This window comes from Daldinia loculata (assembly GCF_022478755.1).
Source record: "Daldinia loculata strain CBS 113971 unplaced genomic scaffold F4817scaffold_10, whole genome shotgun sequence".
In the NCBI taxonomy this organism is placed as follows: domain Eukaryota; kingdom Fungi; phylum Ascomycota; class Sordariomycetes; order Xylariales; family Hypoxylaceae; genus Daldinia; species Daldinia loculata.
This window is the reverse complement of record NW_026054864.1, coordinates 53,280-74,049: the sequence shown is the minus strand read 5'-3', so window position 1 is coordinate 74,049 and position 20,770 is coordinate 53,280. Positions and strand designations below refer to the sequence as shown.

The following is a 20,770-nucleotide window of genomic DNA, read 5'->3' as shown; positions in this document are numbered from 1 at the left end:
TTGCGTTATTTTATGTTATATTGCTACGTACTACAGCTTGTTTACCCCGCACCAAGGTAAATATTCGGACGGCGTTAACCTGCACTCACAGAGGCGCAAACTTACACTCTCATCACTCTCATTACATCCTCATCATCGCCGAATATAAATAGGTAAAAAGCCAAAGGGCAGATTAAATAGCAAGTATAATAGGTTACGCAATACTTACGCAATTCAACCTCCTTCCTCCTTCATGCCAATAAGAAAAAAACAAATTTTGTCTAGGCGGCAGAACGCTGGTCTACATACTCTAACATCTAAATTCTACATAATTTACTATTCTGAGACGGTAGATTTCCTAGTATCATCTCGGACATCTTCCAGTCTTCGGACCCGACAGCCGTGTGAGCATAAAAGACGCCGAATGGGTCATATCGTTGCTTGAGCTGATATAATTTCGGATATTTACTCCCGAAGAAAGCTTGGGTGAAGTCAGGCTCGATGTAATCTGCCTCGGACATGTACGACCCAGCTCCGGGTGATACATCTCTCCAGCGCTGCATCCAGCCGAAGGTCAGTCTATCGCTCGCAGCTTTGATATCGGAGTCGGTATTGGTAGCATTCCAGAAGGAAGCCATAATAGCATGCATAACAGTATTTCGCCATGCTGGATTTACCGCGTTATCAGGATACCCAGTCTTGGGGGCGGCGGCAATGTTGAATGCCACTATGTACGCGCCTTCTTCAACTACGCTCTTGATAGCATCAAAGGTAGCATTTAGCTTCGCGGCGTCTTGCCAGTTGGATTTCGGGAATAAACGACTGGCCTGTCGAATTGCATTGCTCCCCCATGGTTCGACGGGGAAACTCGCGAGCCACGCGTCGTAAAACTCGTCGTACTCCGTATAAACCGGCTTCACTTCAACGCCCAGTTCTTTGAATTTAGCGAGCAATGGGGCCACTAGGGCTTCGAGCTGAGACTTGGACATCCCAGGGGCGAACCACGGGCCCATGTCAGAGACATATTGATCGTTTCCGACCTTCGAGATCCGAAAATACTCATAATTGCCAGCATCAGTATATGTGATGAAGCCGTCAAAAAAGGCTCGCAAGGCAGCCCAGAACTGTATGGACGTGACCGTTGGTCCTGTCGCCAGAAGATATGTCATCGTCGTAACTTTGAGCTTCGGATGCGCCTTGACGACGACTGATGTAACTATGCCAAAGGTTGACCCCCCACCGCCGCGCAAACCCCAGAATAGGTCAGGATAGCTCGTTTCGCTTGCAGTCACGAACCGACCATTAGCCAGAACCACTTCCATCGAGAGTACCTGATCGGCAGCCATACCGTAGAGGCTGGATAAGGGAGAATGGCCACCACCAAGGAGAAAACCCCCCATGACACCCACAGTCTGTGTAGCGCGATTAGCACTGGCTTAACAACTATTAAGGTGTTTGCAAAACTTACGCGACCCTCACCACCAATTATAGTGACATTGTTCTTCCTAGCAGCCTCGTACGCCTCGAAAGCCTGAACACCGACACCGAGCTTGAAAGCAGGGCCGCTGTAACGTCCTTGCCTATAGTTCTTAAAGAATCGGATGTCTTTCAGGTTATGAGTCCAGATCGACAGTGCCCCCATCCCAACCGACTTCGCGCTGAAGTCGTGGCCGGTGTTTTTGATCACCAGACGCAGATTAAGATTCCGCGCGAAATTGACCGCAAGCTGGATTTGCGCGACATTGCGGATAGACACTGAGTAGGTAGGATATCCACCGATTGTGCATCCACTCTTCGAAGGTACAAGCGTTGGTGGCATGCAAGTCGCCCCTTGAAACAGCACAGCATTGACCGACGTAGGATCCTCGGTGCTATTGGGAATCAGTAAACTTCTGCTCTTGATGCTTAATACGTGATCATACTGGTAGATGGATGCATTGATCCAGTTATTGGTGATGAAATCGCATTTAGACGTGTTGCGATTCCCAAAGGTATCATAGCAAGACGCTGCATAAGGGATGGTCTCGGTTAAACCGCCGCCGAGTAGGATATTGAAGAGGCTCCAAGTAGATGGAAAAGGCCAATAGGGGTCGTCTGGATATGTCTTGCATAATCCAGATAAAGACCACTTAGATAGATTCTCTGCAAAGTCCGACTCGTTCTGGAAGCTGAATAACGTGACATTAGACAGCTCTAGGTCAGTAAGGTTGGCCAAGACGGCATCAGTCAGCTGCAGGGTCTCTCCTTCGAACAGATCCGCAGTTGAATTTGAGATCCCCGCGTCGACACTGGCTACGGCCGGGGCAACCGTAGACTCGTTGGCCGCTGATGAAGGAGTTAGCCGTTATATCTCACGCTAGCTGTGGGTTGTATAAACTAACGAACTGTTGAGTTGCCTATGACAATTGTCTGGGAACACACGAAGGGTAGCACGTGAGCCAAGAGAGTAGCCGCGACGGCTTTCCTAAGGTAAGACATCGGCGCTACACGTGCCCAGAGAGCCGGCACGAGCTCAAGTGGTGCAACTTGGGATGAATAAGAGATTCTAAGTATACTAGATTGATGGCATAGAGCGAGTCCATCATCGCCGTATATATTTCATATAGCTTCATGTATCTTACGATATACCTTCGGATCCGGTAGGGATGCCGGCTAGGGCACCGTCGTCCGTCTGCGTGGCCAGGGCATCAAGCATGGATGAACGACGCCGCTCACCAGCGAAGTACTACAGTAGCTGCAGATCCCTCATACGAGGTCCAGATAGCTTAGGAAGACGGGCAAACTCCGACAGCTTTGCCGACGACCCGCAGATGGGTATAATTTGGTAAGAGTCCTAGGTAAGCTACCCAGAGCTGCAGGGCCGAGATAGTAAACATTACATCTAAGGGCATGATATTACCATTATATCTAAGGGTATCATATTCTCACATTCGTAAGGAAAGCTAGTATAAGGAAGTTGATCGACGGTTATTGGTTGATGCTGATGATCTAGAAGCAGTCTCAAATAACCTGGATTCCTCCTCATAGAAAGTACCAGGCCTGGTAAATATCAGTTGAAGTGGCCGAGTACGCGACCATATTTGCTAGTATACGAAAGAAAATTTATTTCCCCATCCCGATAAAGCCGTGAAGGAGAGAGGTTTGAATTCTGCCCGGACCCTTGCAAGCCGGTTGCATTCACGGGTAGTCTGGATAAAATGGGCGACGAATAAGACGAGGGGCTGCTAAGCCGTTACGAGATGCGATCCCCGATGCAGGGAGTGTAGGTGACTTTTACCCCAGGTATGACTTCGTAAATAATGCACTTCAAAGACGGGCCGTGTTCTAGATTTGCAGGAACTAAGCTCCTCCTCCGCATTATATCCCTGTGATCTTCGCAGCGATAATGCCGTGGTGTCCAGTATTTTCCCTGCGCTACGACGCTATAGAAAGTCGAATCTCGGTTGTTATTCGATAGCTGACCATTGAGAGTGTTGATTTCGAAGACTGGCATCGGTAATACTACGCATAAGTACCTAAACATTCCTAGTCACGAAGGCAAATCGCACCGAATTGAGCGCGTGCCCATGAGACAATTGCTATTGGATTTGTAAACACGGCACATGGATTCATTTTATGCTGTTCTTTCGGATACCCCCTATCATGGTTCCCTGACCTCTTTCTTTGATCTAACTTGACAGAATCTAAATCTTGTCCGAATAGTTAGAAATAACAGAGCATAAGTCTTCGCTGCTAGATATAGTAACCAGTAATTCGGATAGGCCCGAAGGCGCTATCCGTCGCATTGCAGGTAAATACCGTTGAAATCAACACGCACAAGCAATCGTGTGCAAAGAATCATATAGTAGTTCATATAAAACATCTTGGCTGCAGAAAGATCCCGTCCGTACTTCACCAATCCTAATAAAATAACTGCTTTTAACCAAATAGGGATGTGGTGTAGTGAAGTAAAGAGGCTGAATTCAGAACTGTCTTCGAACAAGGAAACTTTATGGCGTATGCAAGCCCGTCGGAGCTGCCCCTGGACGCGAACTGCATGCTGCGTAATCTGTCCCGAATATGTAGGGCTATATTGTTATATAGAGGATGCCGTTCTTTGCAGCTCGGGCGATGCCACTTAATCTCTGGATGGCCTAACGGATCTGCTGCGTAACTGGCAGCTCGAAAGGCAATGGAGTCTTCTCTATACGAGTTTATATCGGACGTAGCTAGACGACAGTCCGCTGAGGGGATAGGCAAGCCTTCTGGGGCCGTTACCGACGACTATCCGTATTCGCCCCTCCAGCATGGCGGTTTATTCATACTGTTCTTTTTCCCGGCCATCGCATTTATTGTCGTGGCTCTTAGAGTTTACGGAAGAGTAAGAAGCAGGCAGTTTGGCTGGGGTAAGTTATCGAATAGCAAGTTAGGGATGGGGTTTTATCGAATATCTGGTTCTTCTCCTTGATCGGTAGCTGATGATATTTCGCAGACGATGGCCTGGCATGCGTGGCTATGGTAAGAGGTGGCTCTTGCTCTTTAATATACCGCAGCTCACATGTATCAAGATGTTCTCGATCGCCGAGACGGGATGTTCCTATATGGGTATGTACTAGGACGGGGATTGGCTTGACTATATGTCATATGGAGCGACGGGCGTGACTAACTTTTTCCGCGATAGGCATGCGAACGGCATACCTAGGAGTCCACGTCTACGATATTCCGATGACGGCCGATGTCAGCCTCGGAATGTATTGGAACTATGTGTTACAGATTCTGTATAACCCGATACTCGCGCTTGTCAAGTGCTCCGTGTTGACGTTCCTCCTACGAATAGGGGGGCAAAGACGACGGATCAGATATTCGATTCACGCCCTCAATATATTCACCCTTGGATTGATGATCGCAATCTTCGTGACTGCGGTCTTCCAGTGCTCTCCGATCTCATATTTCTGGGAACGTATCACCAATCCAACTATGCCGGGAAAGTGTATCGATACTGGGACATTCTATGTGACGACTGCGGCATTGACGATATTCACTGATGTACTCGTTCTGGCCCTCCCTTTCTGGATATTCATGGGATTGAAAATGGCACCCAAGATCAAGTTCGCCGTAATGGTCGTGTTCTTACTAGGAGCCGTGTAAGTCATCATACTCACAGTTGGACGAATTGGAAGCCCGGAAACTGACTTTTTTTTATTTTTAGCGTTACTGTGGTTAGTATTCTTCGGCTGCTATGGATGATCGAGACTTCGCTCTACCCGATGAAATACGACTACTCGTACGATATTCGGTTTACGTATTCCGCCGTCGAAACAAACTTAGCGATAATCACAGCATCGGGACCAGCACTACGGCCCCTATTTATGGTTTGGTTCCCTCGGTTCTTCTCCTCTCTCCGTGGAACTTCGAACCAGAACTACCGCTACCGAGACGGGCCTTATGCATTAAACGATACGGGGAATGCCAACAAATCAAGCGGAAACGGTAACGGCTCTAAGGGAGATCATCTCTATGGCACGTCGTCTTTTGCTCTTAGAGACATGAAGAGGCGGACAGAGATACGGGGTCACTCACCGACAACCAGCGAAGAAGAGATTATGACGTTCAATGGTATTGTACGAACAACAGAGGTCGATATCCAGTTTGTTGCACGGCCACAGACAGCTCATCGAGGACAATGACGAAAGTCCTACCTATTGAGAAGTAATGTAATATTGAAAAGGGGGATATGTATATATGGCATAGGGCAAGGTCTGGCTTACTTTACCGCAAATAAAATAAAATAATGGCCTCGAATACTCGTGGGAAGAATACGGCGTTGGTATGTAGGTAGCTCTTAACTTGAGGCCGGGGTATATAGTAAAAGCAATGGGTAGTACTTAGCTTGCTAGTAGCTCAGTAATAGGATTTATAATATGTAGAAATCTAGGGGCATTTCTAGAATCCTGGGGCTCTTTAACCCTTTATATAAGGTAATTTTATAGTATCAAAGACCGCCACTTGAATATTATCTTAAGCTTGATTTCCTCGATACGATTATGCCCTATTATCTTGGGCACTGACTATCAGTGTATAAGTGGGTTAGGGGTAGATTTAGGAGTAGGTCTACTAGGATCGGGTATATAAGAGACGCGCAGCGCCTTCGTAAGAGGGTAGAAAGGCAGGCGTTAATAGTTCAATACACCTCTCCTGACATTCACTGTATGTATGACATTCATCAGGGGTATAAATCCGACACTGAACACTGACCTAGGCATCCATTAGGTTTGATGCTATTACCTACCAGAAGTCTATATCACAAATAACGTAGTTATACGTAGTTACCTAATATTAGATTGCCCTGACCGATAATATCTTTCAGAAAAATCCAAATAGATAGTACTCGTGTGTTCCTCTGTCGTGGTCGATGAAGATAGGAGTGCCTTACAAGTTAGTTCCGACGTCTGTAAGGTAATAGGTCACAACCAATAATCTCATGAATACATTGATATATAAACGTATGAAATTATAGGACTTAATGGATATATTGTATCATCTGTTCTCTTCAATATTCATGCCGTCGTTATAACAGTTATAGTTACAAGAATTTAAGTAGCCTTCCATTGGACTTTGAGAATCCTTATAGTACCTACTAAGTACTCGAAAACCAAGTATTAGCTTGAATCATTTCGATTGATAGATATTTGTAATCATAGCCCTCGTCTGTATTATCTCTGCCTATCTAATTCATACGAAATACAGAAAACAAGGCTTTAAAAGCTACCTTGGTAGTACAGAGCTAGGGGAAAAGCTAGGAACAAGTCTCTGAAGTTATATGAGGTACCTTATTGATACTAGTACTTTAGGTAATTCTTAAAGAAAAGAATCCTAAGGGGTGTCTTAGTCTTATCATCAGGTCAAGCTTGTTTTGAACCTAACGGTTGAACTAGTAATATATCTGGTACTACCACCGCCGTTTTCTCTGTTCTATTACTCGAGGGAATCGATATTTGGGGTGGGTGTACAAATTAAGTATGCATAGTTGAGTAAGCCAGCAGCCGCAATTGACCACTAAACTCTCTCGCGCAATCTAGGTAGCTTAGTTATACCATATTAAGATCATATAGACCTCACCAACTCCAGTAATTTGAACCCATCCAAGTACTACGGACCCCAATGACGAGTCCTATCAATGTCAAAACGAGATGTAGTTACAATCTAACACCGTCTAAATACAGGGTGCGATCAGCAGTACATCTAGTCACTACTTGCCACTACTTGTCACTACTTGTCACTTAAGCAGCGCCTTAAATACTACCCATTCTATACAATTTACAAGGTACAGTATATACTACAATTCCACTTACACTATATACCCTAGCAAAAAAACTGCTCCTTATTAATTGGTCCCGATATGAACACCATAGGGGTGGCTTAGATCGAGATACCTATGCAGACCATACTATTATTACGCGTATTAAGCAACACGAGTATAATTGACCCCATTAGGCAACCGCCTTGCTTGATTCAAAATCGAATCCCTGTAGCTTACGGAAGATAGTCCTAAATCCCGCATTCTCATGCGTCGAAGCCACTGAGACAACCCCAGTCTCTCTTTCTCTACCAATGTCCACCTCCACGGCGCATATCGTATAGAGCATGCCCGAAAAGCATACGAGGCGTAAATAACTATGTCGGGATTAGAGATATCGCAGGGTTAAGTATAATACCTTCTTCCAAGGCTTTAATCGTTAGTATCCGGAGGGATAGATGAATAGGGGCTGTGGTGGGGTGACGTCTTACCACGACGAATAATGGGAACACCCACGTACGTTTGTAAGTGAGAACTTCAGGGTTGTTTTTGCTTTTTCGTCTCTGGATTCATTATCAAACGTACCTACTTATGCTAGACAGGATTGTTGCTCGGCATGACAGCTAAGGATGAGAGCAGAGCCAGCCCTAGCTCTAGAAGTCTCGCTGGAAACTGAACACTTCTTAGCCGGTTCTTAGACGCCATAATACACTACTAAAAGAACTATGTTAGGTACGTCAGATCATATTAACGTCTTAATACATACAAAGGGCGTTAGGAGTCCCTTGCAAATACCTCGTATTGGGGCGGCTGCTTCCGAGTTCTCGCCAATGACAGCAAATTACGTAGTCGGGAGGGGCTGTTAATATTAGTTATAAGCGTAGGACTTGACACTGTTATTGGATCTCTCCGGAAAACTAATAAACACCTATTCTCACTCTCCTTAATATCACTTTTTACTCCTTTTTGCATATCTTTACCTACGCAAGGACTAGTCGGGCAACAACCGCACCGGGGCACGGCTCAGACAGCAAGTATAGCCTATAAGGTCCTCTTTTTCGTATTATGACTATACTTGGTTATGTTACATGGAGTCCTAAAGTCCTACTCGTATAAACAACGAAGGCCTCACAGCGCATTCTGCATACGCGGCTCCCTCATCACCCACTCCCGAGGCCGCCTGCATTCAACCCCAGGGCCAAGACAGGGGATGGGATGAGAACAGGCAAGAGATGCTGACGGTGCGGAACTTGTACCTTTCAGCGTCCCCGGCTTGGCAAGCCACCGTGGATCTGACCAGGTGCCGAAGGTTCCGCGGAGTTACGGCACCGCCGCAATTCTGCTTGAACCCCTTTACCCCTGTCTTCTCTTGCATAGATCTTAAGAAGGCTTGGCTTGGCGATGGACAAAAATGAGCACGGCTTCACACAGCGTATCGCTTACCACAGCTGGGCATATCTGTCTTGCCCATGTCGAGACTCTCGCCTGACAAACAGCATGTTGTCAGAACAGAAGCGACAATCGGCACCATTCCCATATCGCACAGCATCCTCCACCTATCGCCCCCATCGCAGGGATCTCATCGTTTTCCTTAACCCCCAAATCCACGGGTGGGACAAGGGAGGGGAAAGACAAACCGCCTTCGTACCTGAACTCGCCCTGCGTGGCGAAGCGGGGAAGCGGACGTAAATACAGATCTCGAAAGTCGCGCACCAAGACAACGATCAGTCTAGACGTCAGCCGATTTCTCTCGTTCATACGAGCTATGAGATCAGGGAGGAAGAAAGAAAGGGGAGATGAAAAAATTAGCTCGAGAGACAGCTCAAACAGATTATTTACTTCTCGCGGCACCGGAGCCTGGCGACGCCGGATTGCCCCCGTCCAGTAGGGTGAAGGCCTTGCCGCATCAAATATACATATAAAACATGGGGGTTGCACGACGTAATACGGGACATTCGACCAAACGGAGAGGCGACGTGGGGAATTGGCTCGCGTGGTCTCCCTGACAAGCAAGCGCCATATCGCCTGAGGTAAAAATATTTCTCGATCGCGCAGGGAACCATTTCGGCCCACCGCTGCTGCGGGATAGAGTTCCACGATGGACGACCACATCTTCGGCCAGGGCGTACAGGATACAGATGTGATGTATCAGACTTTGACTTATTTGTCTGCGAAGTCGGGCGTGTGTTTTGGGGTCATTCCATCTCCGCAGATTCCCGTTTGCCCCCAGGTAGTTGGATGATGTGGCATGATGAGTGATTCGGCTATGGTGCGTTTGTGGCCCAGCGTGGTAGAGAAAAAAAAAAGGAGATTGACTTTCCAAGGTTAGTTACCGATATGGCCGCACGGGCATTATGTTGAGCATGTCGGTGCAGAAACCACCTCCGCGAGACACGCATAACCCAATTTACAAGGACGGGCCTTGCAAATACATACCTACATACGATCCGGATTGCCAACTGTACCTAAGGTTACGCATTGGGCGAGGCAAGAGATGAGGCGTCCAGGTATCACGGCATTGCGCCGGGATTACATAGAGATGTGTACCCAGGAATCGTACAGATCCAACCGACGCATTGATTTCGACAGGGGAAGTTCTACGAGTTCTGGACGCCGCGCCGTCCAACCTTTTTAGAAGTGAGACAAGAGATGGCCTGTGGGACGTTTCACTATCCCCACAGAATCTGACACTCCTGTGGTACGCAGAAGTCTGCAGGAGAGAGATGATATCGAGCGGAAGATACGAAAAGTTGTGTAGCAGAGCATAGCAGAAACAGAGTAAGCAGCTGAGCTGCAATGGGGATAGCTCAGCTGCCGACTCGCCCAGTCGCCCAGTCTTCCTAGCTAAGCCGACTTAAGCACCGCTACGAACGGGACGTAATCCAAAGTGATGCATTTATTTTCTTGTTGTTGTTCCATTCTCCCGAGAGTAAGCGCGTATAAGGGAATGATCAGGAAATGCCACGTCAAGTAGCGCGGCGTGTGGTGGTTTAAGAATAAGCCAAGGAGGAGACTAGGAGTAGTACCATGACAGCACGTGCGGGAAACTACAGCGTGTTGGACTCCTTACATACCATACCTATGCATATAGCGTAGCCTTGTGACACTAGGGGACGGTGCGAGGCTCACTAATAATATGTCAGCCATATATGTGCGTGTGTGTGTGTGTGTCTGTACGAGGTATGTATATGTGTATGTATGTGTGTGTATGTAGGTGCGAGGTAGGTATAGATGGTGTATGTACCCAGGTTTGTATCCCCAAATACGTGCGTGCGTGCGTATATGATATTTCGGACCTGCGGCCCTGCCAAGATATACGAGCAGGGACGACAGAAGCGAGCTGCAAAACACCGTTAATGGTACCATCAGCGGCGCCGAACCGACCACGTCGTTTTTCGCCGATCATGAGCGGGCCCAGACCCAGCGCAGTGACCGGTTTGGTTGCAGGGCTGAGACGAATGAAACTCGGAAATATCATCCCGATCAGCGTGGTATTCAAAACCCGTCTGACCGGTATTGTTCGGAGAGGGAGGGGGGGTGGTGAGTAAGGCCCGTCCCAGGTGCCAGGTATTCAAGCTCGTGGGCTCCAGAGGACCGCCTCGGGCCCAATCTGGCCTAGGGCGACGGAAAGGTGCAGCGAGCGTCGAGTGCAGCCTGCTGCTGCATCACGGAGCTATTTCTGGGGGCCCAAGCCCTAAGGTACGGCACAAGGCGATGCAGGGCTGGTAGGGTGTGTAGCTATTTGGACCCCACGGCACATTTGATGACGCTCAGATGACCCAAGATTTCCAAGCTGTGTTGCTACTCCTGCAGAATGTACGATAGGAGATCTAGCTACTAATTCATGCTAGTCATTGCTAGTAATCCCCTAAGGCGGTCAGGCGCCCAACAGAGCTAACCAGGTCTAGGCTCAGCATGTCTAAACTATAGAATGACTGCAGATGAAGGATGGCCTATAACAGTAATCGTGAAGTAGCCGACGGAAAGCCGTGATAGGTCTAAGAGTAGCGGTCGGATCAATAGTGAAGAGAAGGGGGAAAAAAAAGTATAATCGGGCTTTGGGGCTGCAGACCGGAGAATTCGTTGAAGAAAGAGGACCCTTGATAAAAGCAAGCCACCTCATCTGGGTAGGTAGACGTCAAGGTCAAAGCCTTTGCGGAGAAACTACCTAAAAGTGTCCCAAAGGACTGGGACTGGGACTGGGGCCGGACAAGGGACGGGACGCGCGGAAAGGGGGGGAGATGGGCCACGGCACGGTGCGTCATCACGAACTTATTAGTGCCCAAATTTGCCGGCATCTTCTCTACCTTTACTAGCCATAGGTATCCTAAATAAGCCTGTGGTCTAATATGATGCCGTATTATAAGGGGATAATATATTCGCTGAATATTGCTCTACAGCTATTCTGCTAGGTCATCCTACGAAGACATGTGCCGAAAGTAGTAAATGTCTAGACCGCAAGAAGATGAAGTTTAATTGTATAGTTCGTTGTCAGGCCTCTGCAGCGTACTCTTTTCGGATTACTAGAGTCCAAATTGGGTGGCCTCTGCTCGCGTGAGGTAGCCCAACGTGAGGTAAGCTGATAGCATATTTGACAGAAAGTCTGCGTCGCTTAGCTTGCTGCAGTCATTGATTTTTATTATTATTATTATTATCTCCTTCCGTTTATATTAGATTAGTTACTTAGGTAGGCTACCGAGAAATTCGGCATGGTCTTACGACCAAAACCGCGCTGCGCTAGAGACTCTAGGGAGAAAAAGCGACATGTATCCAGAGTTCACGCTGCATGGCTGGTCCGTCACTCGTAAGTACCGCTACTAAATGCTACCCAGAGTACCAGACGCCGTTTATTCAACTGCCCTTGTTGACGATCAGGTTCAACCCCAATAACTAGAGGGAAACCTGCAGCGAGGGGGCAGGGGGGTTCGACTTCCTGGGTCGGCCAGCAATAGTTGGGAACCGTAATAAAATGACATGTCAAGTTCGTATCACTCTCTTCGCTGCCGCTATCGCTGACACTCCCTATGAGGCTGACTGACCTTGGACATGCCATGACGGAGTAGGTAAAATCTCAGGTTACTAGCTTTGTCGATCTTGTTCAACAGCGGCTTGAGTGGACTTATAGTAGTTCGCCGTGTCGCTACACAGTCGATCCTACACCCGTCACAATTTCATCACCGGTAGAATCCTCGACGCCAATTATTCCGTTAGTGACGGACGAGCCTCACGAGACTTCTATTTTTTTTTTCTTCCTGCACGACTAGACTCTAGGAACGGAGGGCCTCCGGAAGAATGGTATTGGTGATAGGTCAGGTAGCACACGCATGCTGTTGCAGCGTTTGAATAAGGCCGTTCTCGGTGAAGATTGGCTGGTTTCACCGACTGACCTTCTTTACGTGCCATGATCTTCTGTTATTGACCTTACAAGTCAGGTATGAAGGAGGAGACATGCAGCTAAAGGCGTCTGGACCCATGGAGACAGTCTTCGTTTACCATCCTTCCGCACAGATGCTGATCTATGAGAGGATGGGCGCACAGAGCACAAGGGCCGTCCTTCCGAAGATCGACAAAGACCAGCTCATGTGTAGTATATGCGGTTGGGAATATTATTTGAGAGTTACTCATGCCGTGTTCGTGATGTTAGACAGCGATTGAAAAAAATAATTAAGGGTGCTGACGTACTTGACCATTCGGCAACAGTAACATCGCTTGAACGGCCTTTTCGCTTTGCATAGTTTAGCTCTATGTAACCGGGTAGCGTAGGACGTAGTGTTAGGTACTCGAGGTGAATCAGTGCTTTACATAGTACCATACCTTAAGGGTTATGCCCACAGGGGCGCGGATGGGCGGTCAAATGTGACAGGTCATTTTTATACTTGATTGCTGCGAACCGAAACACAAACCCGTTCGGGCTAGCTCGCTGCCCAAGCGGGATGCCGACCCCCATCCCCATCTCCTGTCGGCGCGATTACGACCCAAGAACCCATTTCCCCCGTGGCTTTTAAGCTTATACCCTCAATAGGTGTGTTGGGTGTGTTGCTCCTACAGATTGGGTTCAGCCTCTGGGGGAGTTGGTTGTCTACTATCCAGAAAAGGGGTAGTGCATTGCACGAATTCGGAATATGTCTGTCTTTGCGAATGACGTTTGCAGTTATTAACCCATACGGAGTCTCCTAGGACTTGTCATGTCTTGGGGTCATGTCTTAGGCTGGGCAGACCGTGATAGCTCAAGCTGGGCGCCACTATTGGCATTCTTCTGCAAGCTCTCTCAGCTTGATGGAACGTCAGAGGTCTATCCCCAACATGTTTCCTTGCATATGTAGCGAGGGGTGACCTCTGGTAATGTGATGTCGCAAGCTATGAACATGCCTGCTTGAATCCTTGAGTGTCAGATCAGGCTGAGCACCAACCTGCATTGACAGGTCTGTGGGGTAATGCGCCATAAAGCCTGGTGGCGCACAATGTATTCTCGGTGCCAGTTTGCCGTCTCGACCGGCTCGAAGCTCATTGCATAGTAAGTAACCGAGGCCATTATCAGACAAGCAAGTATGGAATGTGTCCGTTCACGATAGATTCCGGGACAGTCCCGGCTTACAAGGCTGCGCTTTGACCCTCGGAGCCAGAACTGGCGTTGCTGGAAAAAGTAATCAATTTACACCTACTGCCGCCGTTGCTGCAGTTAAGGGGTATCATGCTGAAGATATGTATATTGTAAAGCACTATAGGGACGTTTCATGTGTTGTTGTGGGTTGACTAAGATACAAGCCGCGTGTCATTATCAACTAAACGATAGGACCGTAGCCTTGGGATCACTCCAAGGGCAACTAAAAGGGGTAGTAGTAGATGACCCCTTGACAGCTTAATGGGATCCGACTGCGTGGTTAGGGGCCCAATTTTATTCATGTGTAATCGGGAGGAGATCTGCCTGGGATGCTGGGTTAGCTTAGAACCGTTTCTTACTCGTTACTCGTTGGAAGCTTTCTAGAAGAGGAAACGGAATTCGAGCAGCTCTCTCAAGTTCCTCGGCTTAATGCAGGACCCCTTCGTCCAATGGGAGCTTACGATTGGGGGGTCGGCTCGGTCCAAATCTAGAGCTTAGTTCCTTTCGAATATGATGGCTCTCTCTACCACAGTACGCCCAAGGGACCAGAAAAGTTGCATCTCGTCGTCGTATCGCTTAAGCTTTAAAATGGGGGAACTTCCAACCACGTCTGCAAAGTAAATGAATGCCCCCCACGATACGAAGCACAGCGTCGATGAGCGTTGATTAACGCAACGGCACATGACGAATATCGGCACGGTGAACCTTGGAACGCGGAGAGCCGGCACCAAGTGATGATGCTCAAACCGAGCGAGATGACCAAGGTAAAACCCCCATGCTATTTGGGGGGGGGGAATCATGAACTTCTCTAAAATGTCGTACGATTGTTTACGATGTGGAGATGGACGAGAGGATAGAGAATCCTCTCGGAGAGACTTACATAGAAAGCTAGCTACTTTGTCGTAGTGCCTATGTAGCTTAATCTTAGAACGGGAATGTCGCTAGATTAGATTCACATGAGCACGGCAAGTGGAGATGTGGATTCGTTTCTTTTATCCTAGGCTTTTTATTCGACTCGATGAGAAAAGAAAAAAAAAATATGTAGGCGTCGTACATAGTAAACCCGAATTGCATATGGAACTGTTTGGAATGCCATTCCTAGCCGTGGAGCAAGAGAATTCGCGATAAGACTAGCCCACGTAGATTACCTACATAGTATGATTTATTTTTAATTTTTCTTAAACACGAAAATGGGGCTAACAAGAGTAGATCATTGAGAAATTGCTGCGCTACTGCATCACGATAGAGACTAACGATCTGATCTTGTGATTAACCAAGTTTAAACCTTGAAATACGAAAATCTGGTATCGGATTCGTACAAGTAAGTAAGTTAGCCTTGTGTTATGTTGGTTGGATAAAAAGACGGGTTCTACATGGTACAACTACACTACATACAATCATACATATCTTATATGTATGAGGCACCAGTTAATTATTTTATTTTATAAGCTAGGTAGTTATAGTAAGACTACCCGAACTAGTGCGGAATATGGCGCGCTCCTAGGGGCGTCTTTATTCTCATTGATACATTGGTGAAGAAGCCATCAATAAGAAACCTATAAGGTATACGGATTAGCACAGACCAACGTAGCAGTGCCGTGGTTTGCGATTGTCGAGTCGAATGGTGCAAACATCGTCTACTAGGCTCTCCCCCGGATGATGAATCTGACATATATTAGATCCTTCCGGCTAGCAATACCTGATGGAGGGTATATACAGCGATATCTATGTATCATCAATGTGTATTTGGAAATCACGACAGCTAATACGGCGGAAGGGCGGAAGAGCGGAAGAGGGGTTAATAGTGCGCTATTCCCATTGCTCAATGCCAAAGTTCGAGGCAGCTCTATGATTCAACGGCTTCATCAGAAACTGGTAACCGAAAAGGTGCAGCCGAGAAATTGATGATTTGATATTTGATATGTATAGTAAGTGCTATAAGTGCTATAAGTGCTGACTTCATGCTGTCGATTATTCGAGCGCGCACGTGGCGGCGGGACTTAGCATAGGCATAATACGGATTACACATTACTTCCCTAAACAGTACATCCGAGGGTTTCCGTTTTATTAAAAAGGCGAAGAACAAACGAATAGTATTTGGACTGACTGCATGTCGTTTAAGTTATAAGCATTTCTATTATTACAAGCTGTCGGATGCTTCGCTTATGGGAGGAGGGTGGGAATGGAGACGATGGGGACCGAAAAAAAGGTCGAGTAATAGAGTAATAGAGTAATATGAGGAGATTGGTGGTTGTATTGTAGAAATTACTTACGGTGCGTATGTAGGTATCGACTCTATTTTTATCAATGGTAAGGATATCTTGGCAGCTTGGATGGGGGTATGGTGGACGGTTAGGACATTTATGCCAAAATCAGGAAAATGGATCAGGGCTTTCCAAAAAGGGTAATATAGCAGGTGCATAGTATACTATGCAGGGTATATATAAAGTAAAATATATTAAATAAGCATAATTCGACCAATTAAATTAAAAGATTTAATTGTTAATTTAAATTTTTAATTATTTTATATATATAACATATTTAAATAACTTTTTAAAAATAATAATTTAAACGTTATAATTAATATCATTTTATAGCTTTAATTAATGCGAAAATAATTATTTAAATTACATTTAAATTGGCTTTTTAACTATTATGTTATAATAAAATCAAATAACGTTTGTTTAAAAAAGTAAACACGTAATATTTTACATTTTAATAAAGTTATTTTAAATAAACTTTAAATATTTTAATAATAATATAATATTTAATATATATTGTATAAATATGTAGTTTAATTTATTATTTTCGCATTAATTAAAGTTATAAAATAATATTAATTATAACGTTTAAATTATTGTTTTTAAAAAGTTATTTAAATGTATTATGTTATATATATAAATGTATAAAATAATTAAATAAAGTTTTTTAATTTAATTGGTTAAACTTAAAAATTAGTAATAAAAGTGGTCCGGATAATAAAACTTGTATAATTATATATATATAATTATATAACTTTTTAATAACTTTATTAATTTTAAGTTAAATTATATGTAACTTAAATTATAAATTTCGTTATTTTTTAATTAAAATAGAAATATTTTTTAGAAAATATTTGGATAAATATTCGTAAAGTTATTGTGGTATAAGGTTAAAAGGGGATATGTATTATCTTAGGTAATTGTGTATATAGGGCAAATAGTTGAGTTTATACTATACCCCTAGCGTCACTATTGCTGTATTAGACATAGTGCTACCAACTTTTTCGATTTTGGCACAAATGTCCTAACCGTCCACCATAGGGGGACTGGGATCCCCTATCGTCGCCAAGCGGGTTTATCGAACCAGCAGTGGCTGTTAATACATACCTACATAGTACTTCGTACTTCCAAGTAAATGCGTACGCACACAAGCCTCGGTTTCGTTTTCTCTCTTCTCCTTAATATCTTTAATACCTACATAAATATCAGAGCATAATTGATATTGGTCTTTACCATGGTAGCATGGTAGCATGGTAGCATGGGTCTGCCGGCCCCGAACGCATTCCGATACGCCGTTGCTGCAATACCATTGACGCATTATTGACGGCCGATGCTAGGTTTGTCCAGACATACTTCCGTAGTGAGGTAGTGAGGTAGTGTGTAAAACCTTATAATATGTCCGTCGAGGGTTATAATGTTGTATCGTATTGTAGCTCGACTCTAGCACGAACATGGATACTTAGAGACTTAGAGACTTACAGTAATAGGTGGAATGTAAGCACGTAGTGTATGTAAACAATAACCCCCATCCCCGGCAGATGCAAAAGACCGTATAGAGAGTATGGGCAGTTGGCCAAGTATATACCTCTATAGGTTAGGTACCTAGTCATCTATAGGTGGTCAAAAGTATAGTTGAACTAAATATCAATCCATATTAGTCTGACAAGAGATACATACTCGATTGCTCGACTACCTCGAAAGTAGCATCCTACCAGCTTTAGTATTTATTTAATCTGGCCTAACTATTCCGGTGCGGTCAGGTTTCAGCGCATTGCGCGCCGACTGCCTCATCAGGAAACTACCAAGCGAGTCATCGTAGTAGTGTCGGTCGATGGGGGCTGAAGTGATCGATTCTTATAGATAGACGATCCCCGGGACGTGGCCCGTGGTCCGACGCGGGTCCCGTCTGGGGTTGCCGTCGCCGTACCCCGTAGTCGCACTCATCGACCGATCGAGAAAGAAATACCGCGGATCAGGCCGCCTTGGAGCACCCTTTCCGATGGTCTGGCTCGTGGCTTTTACATTGACGGGCGTGGAATGTAATACGTACAAGAAGAAACAAGGGTGTGCCGAAGATCGACGTAGCCATGAGGCAACTTCTTTTTTTAACCTATAGAAATAAAAAGAAAAAAAGGTGATGACGAGATAGAGGAATAGAAATATGGAGGGGCTGATCGCGAGGCTCGCCAGCCAGTCAGCTACAAAACTGCCGCGAAAAGATCAGCTCCCTGACAACTGGCTCGCATGTAGGCCCGGGCCGTTTTTCGCTCTGCACCGTAATGAACCATGCAATTACGCCCACATTCAGAGTAGAACATAGCTGGATCGGCGCATGGTGTAGGCGTTGTCTCCATAACACAAGTATCGCCGGAGCGGGGAAGAGGGAGGGTTTTTTGGTGGTTTTTTCTTTCTTTCTTTCTTTCTTTTTTTGATCGTTGCACGTTTTCGTGGTATTGAGGGGACACAGTCCATTCGAGGTCTGGAATGGGCGCTGGTTACGTCCTCAATTTCCAGCTGCAGGCCGCGGCTGCAATCTCAAGATGCCGCACGTAACGACGAAGAACCCAGAATCCTCCCGTAAGCACGTCTGGTCTCCCTTTTTGCCTTTCTCGTAGCGTGCCGCGCAATGTAGGAGTAGGAGCTGTGGGAGGTCGACTACGCGATGCTTATTGCTATTTGCTATTTGCTATTTCGTGACAAATATCTCTCGAGGGATATAATCTATCTAGGTGGGAAAAAGGCATGTGCATGATGTTTATGAAGAGTTCGACATGTGAGTTTAGTCAGCTCGCCGCCGTGCAGATGCCCACGTTCATGTCATGTAGGTTACATGTGAGAGTTGAGATAAGAATGGATGTAGATCATCGGTTAACGAGGACGTCTTTAAACCGAACTTGAAGATATGATGGATCACGATGCGAGTATGATGCGAGTCCGGGGAAATTTCCCATCGCCATAAAACCAAAACACGCGACGACATTGGAGCCTCGCCTTGCAACGACGGCGCCGGGGACTATCCGAAAGGAACTATTCTACATCACTGCGACGATACAAGTGCGCGGATGGTATCGTGGCCATGGACGGTAGTAACTGATGACGAGCGAAGAGTTAGTTGCATGATCTCGGGGGCCAGGGTAAGGGATGCGTTCCGTCGATACCAAAAAAAACCCACTGCCTACCTCATACATTTACTTGCATTTACCTACATCGTGTACTAAGAGATTCTCTGCGAGCCGCTTTTAGCGAGGTTGACGTGCAGGGGGTCCGGCTGCAGCAAAAGAATCGTCATTCTCGGAGCAGAATGTGGTTAGGCTTGTATAAGTTAAAGATATCCTAGGTAATTGTACAAAAAGCCCTACGCCAGTCGGCTTGCATGGGTGGCTGACCTTTTTTCTTCATTTTTATTTTTATTAAATTCTTATTTTTACGTGCATGGGGACGTTACCTCGCGTCGTGGGTTGATGCTGGGCTGGACACGCAGTCCCGGATCGACGAAGAGACACTGCACTGCTTGCTCACGATCCTCTTTCCTCTGTATTGGGTACTGCGGTGGCGTCCAGGGTAAAAGGCCGAAGGGCCACCCCCGCGTTAGTAATAACCCGGTGAAGAGGAGTAGGACGTCTACATAGAGGAGGAGAAGGAATGCGTGGCCGTTATTATCACAGCCATCTCCTGCTTAGCCCTTCTAGGAGTCTTTCTAAGACGATCATCCCTCTTTGGCATCGTACTACATGAAATGCAAGCTCTTTACGTACGGGAAAGCCCGCCGTCTACTATATAAGTGCAATGCCGTACCTAATCTAACGTATCATGACCTCGACGCTTTACAAACCTTGATACATAAGTCGTAGCGTAGACGCAGTTGGAAGAAATGCCCCAATGCCCCAATGCCCCCAATATCATAGTATCGCCCTGCATATGAAAGAGACGTTAGAACATAATAGCATGGTCGAAAAAGTCCTCGTGACACATGCCCCTGGCTTGTTCTACGCGAATTGGTAGGAAGGATAAAGGCGATAAGCCAATCAACTCGGCAATGGTATTCAATCGGCGGCCTCGACAGCACCAGTCAGCGTCTACATCAATTCCAAAACGGGTTCGCCCATTAGTCGATTAGTCGTAGCAAGGATTACACGGGAACCTATGATATGTACCCGTCTCGTCATCAAGATGGGGCTCCTTCTCGATCTCGCATTTGGCGGATGCTTTACAGGGACTGTACAGGGAGATAGGGAGATCAACGACCATCTATTTGACAGCGGCAGGAATGATCATGTGTTTCGACGAAGCCCAGGAGAGGGGTTCAGGCCGCCTTTGTTACCCTTTTGTTACCTATAGGTGACGAAAACGACCGAGACGACAGGCACCGGCGCATCGAGAGACAGAATCGTGCTCGTAGGAACCCTAGTCTGCTTCGCTTGATTTGACGGGCTTGGGGGGGGTGATTTGACCCAAGGCGAATCTCCACCGTGAGGAACAGTCTGTGCCGAAGATGCCGGTGAATCTCCTCCTCACGTTCCCTATCCTGGAAACATAGGGCACAGCACATTACGAGGGGTTGATTGGATTAAGACGGTTGATCTGCCAACAATCCGATTCAAAGAGCTGAAAATCGATCGTCGCTAAGGACAGCCCGACGGACCTCGCTCGTAA

General features: G+C 46.3%; 2 protein-coding genes across 2 annotated transcripts; one reads left to right on the top strand and one right to left on the bottom strand.

Moving 5' to 3' along the window:
• Positions 1–115: 115 nt before the first annotated feature.
• On the bottom strand, positions 116–2,900 carry F4817DRAFT_329731 (FAD-binding domain-containing protein). The gene is made up of 4 exons (XM_049302302.1): positions 2,361–2,900; positions 1,902–2,304; positions 1,448–1,850; positions 116–1,391 (listed from the first exon to the last, which is right to left on the bottom strand). Exons 1-4 carry the CDS (start codon positions 2,455–2,457, stop codon positions 297–299), a joined length of 1,998 nt encoding a protein of 665 aa, XP_049161407.1. The 5' UTR covers positions 2,458–2,900; the 3' UTR covers positions 116–296.
• A 713-nt stretch (positions 2,901–3,613) lies between these two features.
• F4817DRAFT_12239 (uncharacterized protein) lies at positions 3,614–5,651 on the top strand. Its single transcript, XM_049297650.1, has 6 exons — positions 3,614–3,861; positions 3,923–4,364; positions 4,451–4,476; positions 4,527–4,563; positions 4,640–5,102; positions 5,168–5,651. The coding sequence occupies exons 2-6, from the start codon at positions 4,151–4,153 to the stop codon at positions 5,643–5,645; spliced, it is 1,218 nt and encodes a 405-aa protein (XP_049161406.1). The 5' UTR covers positions 3,614–3,861; positions 3,923–4,150; the 3' UTR covers positions 5,646–5,651.
• Positions 5,652–20,770: the final 15,119 nt, after the last annotated feature.

Coding starts and splice junctions, on each gene's coding strand:
- F4817DRAFT_329731 (XM_049302302.1), bottom strand. CDS start 2,457: ATGTCTTACCTTAGGAAAGCCGTCGCGGCTACTCTCTTGGCTCACGTG. Junction 1,851..1,901: donor ATCAATGCATCCATCTACCA/GTATGATCACGT, acceptor GATTCCCAATAG/CACCGAGGATCCTACGTCGG. Junction 1,392..1,447: donor TAATTGGTGGTGAGGGTCGC/GTAAGTTTTGCA, acceptor CGCGCTACACAG/ACTGTGGGTGTCATGGGGGG.
- F4817DRAFT_12239 (XM_049297650.1), top strand. CDS start 4,151: ATGGAGTCTTCTCTATACGAGTTTATATCGGACGTAGCTAGACGACAG. Junction 4,365..4,450: donor AAGCAGGCAGTTTGGCTGGG/GTAAGTTATCGA, acceptor GATATTTCGCAG/ACGATGGCCTGGCATGCGTG. Junction 4,477..4,526: donor GCCTGGCATGCGTGGCTATG/GTAAGAGGTGGC, acceptor ACATGTATCAAG/ATGTTCTCGATCGCCGAGAC.